General features: G+C 35.7%; 1 protein-coding gene across 1 annotated transcript; it reads right to left on the bottom strand.

The window, feature by feature from the left end:
* Positions 1 to 1,924: 1,924 nt before the first annotated feature.
* Positions 1,925 to 6,136, bottom strand: LOC124885076 (tudor domain-containing 6-like). Its single transcript, XM_047393273.1, has 2 exons — positions 5,942 to 6,136; positions 1,925 to 3,773 (listed from the first exon to the last, which is right to left on the bottom strand). The coding sequence occupies exon 2, from the start codon at positions 3,542 to 3,544 to the stop codon at positions 2,213 to 2,215; it is 1,332 nt and encodes a 443-aa protein (XP_047249229.1). The 5' UTR covers positions 3,545 to 3,773; positions 5,942 to 6,136; the 3' UTR covers positions 1,925 to 2,212.
* Positions 6,137 to 6,159: the final 23 nt, after the last annotated feature.

Genomic DNA, 6,159 nt, shown 5'->3' with positions numbered 1-6,159 from the left:
CATGTGAAATTGGTTGGCAAGTTCGTAAATTTAAACATTTTTGGTTTATGGAGAAAGATTAGAGATTTTTCTATCACGCTTTGCTGTAAAAACGTAAAACCTCACCATCACAAACTTAAATACATTTTATTGGGTTTCATGATAACCAACAGAGTTACATATAATAGTATGGAAAAAGATGGTTTTCAAAAATAGTTTTTTACCAATAAAAATGTGCAAAGGTTGACATGCATGAGTATTCAGTCCTTTTTACTCTGATGCCCCTACATAAAGTCTAGTGCAACCAATTGACTCTAGAAATTGCATGTGTAATTGAACCTCAATGTAAATAAAACTATCCTGCCAATGTATCAGGGGTTTGTTAGACAACATTAGTGAACACACTCATGAAGACCAAGGAACACACTAGTAAGGCCAGATGGAGCCAGTCCATAACAAAAGCCAACTAAACCACTTCTTAGAACCACCAAACTACCAAGGGCCTTCCTCAAATACTTGGTTTTTAACACAGACCATAGATCAAACATTTTTTTTGTTTACTGAGAATGAAAATATAATTAAAATTGATTTGATGGTTTCTGCACAGATAGATTGAGATTTAAAATTGTTTTAAGATTTAAATTGAAGAGATGTTTTGTTTCCATCAGAATGACAAATTGTTTCCAACAAAGAGGATGACAGTTATAGATTTGTTGTAGTATTTAGCTTTGTAATAATGTTTCATTACTCATTTTACATTATTTAGTCAACCTTACTTACTTAGCTAGTAACATTTGTGGATTATGGCCTGGTAATGGCTCATAATATGATCATGTTAGCTGTGGCTTCATAATAACGACCACATAAATGCATCTCCAAATGAATAGTGAATTAAATTACTTTGGATCATTTAGGAAACAAAATAACCTTAACTGAACTCCGACATTCTCTGTCCGTTTAGCTAGCTGCAACATTACAAGGGAACGTCTGTCTGAAGACAGAAAATAACAGCACTTTCTGTTCCATTTATCTAAAAATATCAGCATAAACGCACTTCCTGCTTAAAGGAACCACATTCAAGCCTTCAAAAGATTTGATTGACTAGGATGGAGATTTACTTTTCAGCAGAATGTCCCTAAACATACAGCCAGAGCTAGAATGGAATGGTTTAGATCAAAACATACATTACAAAAGCCTAGTTAAGTCTAAACCTAAGCGCAATTGAGAATGTGGCAAAACTTAAATGTTCAAACCCTCCACCCCCATTTGACTGAGTATAAAGCTTACAGCAAAAAAAGAAAAAAAGAGACAACATTTTCCATCTGTAGCAAAGTTGATCGAGACGTGCCCCTAGAGATGGGTAGAAGATCATAACTCAGAGGGGTTGACTACAAATCAATGTGGCACTTTCAAGATTTGTGAGACTGTTTGAGAACATATCCTTTTCACCTTATTCATTAGTGAGACATAATTTAGGAATTAGCGTTGGACACAGTGCAATTAAAAACACCAAAGGTGATTCGTTCTCCCAACTAGACCAGATTTTAATACCAGCAAAACAATACAAAAAGATGTATTTTTTTTCTAACTACCAAATCTATTTATTGAAATGTCCATAAACCTCTTTAAAAAGAAAAATGCCATCGTCATGGGTGGAAAAGTGCAACGTTTGTAGTTTGAGCTGCACAAGCCTGTAATTCTTTTTCTCTACATTAAGAATGAAATACACAGAATTAGAACGTAGAAGCTAATTAGCACCCATTTAAAAAATGTATTTCACAACTTTTTTTGACCATCACCTTTTAACTTCTGACTCTCTATAGGGCCTCATCTCTTTTTCATGAAAGAAAGACATTTGTTAAGACCAGTTACAGAACCAAACACATGCAGTACCACCAAATTACCCCCCCAAAAAGTTATAAAAATGCAATTACAGGCTTTTTAATTTAGATTTTTCATGAACAGCTTTATTTTGTTTTGTAAACGTTCTAAAAGGAAAAAAAGAAATGGCAATGAGCAATCCTCAAGGGCATTTCCATAGGTCTCTCTTTGGAAGCGATTGTGACTGCAAGTCACGAGTCTTTGTTTAGATCTTCCATGTAGAGAGGATTAACACAAACCCACTGTCATATTTCTGGATATATTTAAGTCTTTATATATGTGCCATTCATTTCCCTTGTAAGACACAAATGGGGGCAAGTTTGCCATTAGTTGATTATCTAAGGGTTTTCTGTCACAGCACATTCTCCTTTAGTTTCCAATGTTGAAGCAGTGATGCATTTATAGATACTCCCTTACATTCAATTTCCACGGAATACTGAGGAACTGGTATCTCCGAATGGCTCTCCACACTGAACACCTGCAGTTTTAATGGTTTTTCAATCAGAAGATTGTAGAAGAAATCATAAGCTTGGTCATCCCAAGAGCCCTTAGACTCATCAAATCCAAACAAACGACACAGAAAGGCCTGAGGTGCTTGCTCCAGGAGATTCTGAGGCAAAGGTCTTATGTCTTGGATGTCAATGTCTGACTCGTTTCCATAGTCTACAAACAGGACATGCAGCGTTTTGCTGCCTTTCTGAACTATCAATGCTCTGTACCACAGCTTGTCATCAGGAAACAAAGCGAGACAATGGCTGCCTGGTCCAATACGTTGAGGGAATGTCACATCCTGCTGTGCCTCACCGGCCTGCTGGGCTAGCTGGGATACTTTGCACAGATCCTCCGTGTTGGCAAATTGACACCAGAAGAATGTTGGTTCTGCAATACAGGATGCATAAACCATTTCGGTTTTGCTTCTGGACATTTCTGGTTGCTTATACATAGAAGTACTCATCTCTTTAGAAACATCAAGGTTATGCGTGTTGTTGCGGTTTTGAAAATTATGGGATGAAGTGTTGGTTTGTGCCACATCTCCACAATGTTCTGAAGAAAACGACTTCCAATATTTCTGAATTACTTTGTTAACCTCAATCTTGTCACACTCCACGGTTACGGAGTGCTGAGGAACTGCAATCTCTGAATAATTTTCCATGGCTGCAACTGTCACTTTAAGTGGCTTGTCAACTATGAGATTGTAGAAATCATCGTAGACCTTTTCATCCCAGGAGCCACTAGACTCCATACTACCATCCAAACAACACAGAAATCCCTGAGGAACCATCTCTAGCAGGTTTTGAGGCAGTAATCTTACATATTTTTGCTCAACATCACACTCATTTCCATAATCAACAAACATAACGTGGACAGTTTTGTCTGCATTGCTAGTTACTTGAGCTCTGTACCACTGGTTGTCTTCTGAAAACAGAGCGAGGCAAGGAGTACCAGGTTTAAGATTTTCAGGTGGAATTACATCTTGTGCCTGTGCAGCCGCTTTAGCAAGTGATGATACTTTGTTAAGGTCTTCTGTGTTGGCATGTTGGCACCAGAAGTATTGTGGTCCTGCAATGCTAGAAGCATATACATCCACAGTCATGTTTTGGGAAATATTTGGCCACTTGTACAGATCACAAGACTCAGCCAGGTGCTTAGGCAGACTGTCAGATGCAGATTGAATATATTCCATGTTCAGTTTTAGTTAATCTTCAGATGTTACGAGCTTCCCAGCACATTTCAATCTAGTGCCAGATGGAGGGCACAAATCCATAAAGATCAGAAATGATCTTGCAGCATCAGTCCATTTGACCGCAGTATTATTGGTGGGTTTTTGCAAGTTAATGGGTAATATTAAACAGCATCCGCATTCAGCCGCAAGAAGTCTGGATCTCCTTGAGTCTTTAATGCTGGTCTGAATCCTGTTGATACAAGAGCAATATTGTTAATGCATGCAGCAATACCAGCATAAATGTAGACTTTAGAGCAGTATTTCCCAATCCTGGTCCCTAGGGCTCACTGCTCTTCAGGTTTTTTATGCATTTTACCTCTTAAAGTGCTGCAGAAGCCTTAATCACCCATTCATTTAAGTCATGTGTGTGGCAACAGGATAACACCTAAAAACGTTCACAACAATGGACACCGAGTATAATGCTATAGGAATTTAACATTAAAATTGAACCCGTAGTGACAATGCGTCACTGGACAGAAACTGAGAGGGTCAGAAATAAGTTATTCAGTGTTATATTGAGCAGTTTGGCAAAAGGGCGAATATTTTTGAATAATTTAAAATGCAGAATACTTAGTAAGTGGATGGTGGATAATACAGTCATATTTAACAAATTAGATTATTGAAAAGTTTATTTATTTTAGTAACTTCATTCCCTAAGTGAAACACATTATATAGATTATTTACACAGTCTGTTTTCAAGCCTTTTTTTCCTGTCAATTATGATGATTTTCTGCTTACAGCTAATGAAAACACAACATTTAAGATTAGAATATTACATCAGACCAATAAAACATTTTTATTACAGAAATTTGAACTTAAAAGTACGTTTAACACCTGATTTCAAATTTCAAATTTTTTTTCTTCACAAAAAAAAAAGACTGCTTGTATTTAAATGTATAATTTATTATTTTAAGATAAATTAAATTGTTTTTCACTACTGGTTTCTGATTGGAACAGGCAAAAACTTTTTTTATTTTTAATCTAGATTGATATGTTGAATGATTATAGCAAAAAAAAAAAAAAAAAAAAATCCTCTTCTTTTTTAGAGTTCTTAACCTAAAATGACTAATCTAAAAAAAAAAAAAAAAAACAATTGACTGAAAACAATTCCAATTAAAAATAAAATTTTTGATCCTACAATTATCAACACAAAAACAAATATCTATGCATTAAAAATCAATGTTCCCTTCAGTCAATTATTCATTTTAGGGGTCATTGATGTTATTTTTATTCCAAGAAGAACAACAAGAAAGAGAAAATATAATTTAGAAAAAGTATTTTTTTCACCTCTAAAAAAAGACCAGAGCTATCTAGGCACACTGGTTTTGAAAGGGTTAAAAGCCCCAAAATAAATAGTAATTTTAGGCTAAAGTATATTAAAAGACTGATTTGTTTAAATTGGAAACATTTAACAGCAGTTTTAGGAAAACTGACATTTTCTATACCTTTTAAAACCTGTACTAAAGTGTGGGGTCCAGCAAACATGCCGGTATTTTGAATGAGTTAAACACACCCAGACATGCAGTCAATATTTAAAAATGAATATTTTATTCTGCAGTAGTGTTAAAAGAATTACATTTCTAATAAAAAGATAGATGGGTAGAATATGTTTGAGTTTTTTTGTCAATAGGAAAAAAAGGCATTTGCATTTTAAATGACTTCTTAATGTTTAGGTGGAGCAAACACAAACTTGCACACCTCTAATGCTTTGCACCAACAACAAAATGGCCACATGTCAAAAAGCATTTTTCTTTCCTTACAACAGGGGTGTCTAAAGTGTGGCCCCGGAGCTATTTATAGCCTACGGAATGATTTTGTGCGACCTCCAACCACAGATCAAGAATGATAGAAATGTGGCCCACCTGCATGGTTGGTTGATGCAGATGGATAAGTTTGTGGAGCTTAATTATTAACATCACATTAAAATGGTCTTGAAATGGAACATTTTAGGTACAACAAAACGCATTTTCCTTCTATTAACCACGCTTTTTTGCTTTCACTTTAAATAATAGTAAAATAGGACCACAAACATTCAACAACTTTTACTCAAAGTTACTCAACATGGGCACACCTATACATTAAACTTGGCTAAAGACAGCATGCTCGATCCATTTCCAGTCCAACTCAGCCACAAGATTTATTTTTTCCTTGACAATAAGGAGAAAACCATCTACCCCCCCTAAATTTACAAAACTACTTTACTTTGATTTGGGTTTTTGTAGGTAAAAATAAAACAAATGTGTAAAGTCAAAATAGTTTTATTTTTACTTTTTTAATTGAAAAACTCTGATACTTGTGGCCCTGGCGTACTTTCAACTTTGGCCCATATGTGAAAACATTTGGCCATCTCCAGCTTACCGTCTGCGGCTGACTGTGCAGTTTGTAGCTCTCGTTGGATTGGGCTTCGGTTGATGACGCCTCAGAAAACACAAACAGTGCGTCATCAGCAGGCTGCTTTAGCAGTCACTTTTATTGGTTGACACGCTGATTCTCAAAAGGGTTCATGTTCACAGGTGTATATCGCTACATTTTCCATTAAAAAAATCAAACAAAAACCGCAATCATCGTTAGACGCG

This window comes from Girardinichthys multiradiatus, chromosome 19 (assembly GCF_021462225.1).
Source record: "Girardinichthys multiradiatus isolate DD_20200921_A chromosome 19, DD_fGirMul_XY1, whole genome shotgun sequence".
NCBI classification, from domain to species: domain Eukaryota; kingdom Metazoa; phylum Chordata; class Actinopteri; order Cyprinodontiformes; family Goodeidae; genus Girardinichthys; species Girardinichthys multiradiatus.
The sequence above is the reverse complement of the archived record's forward strand: the minus strand, read 5'-3'. Positions and strand labels throughout refer to the sequence as shown.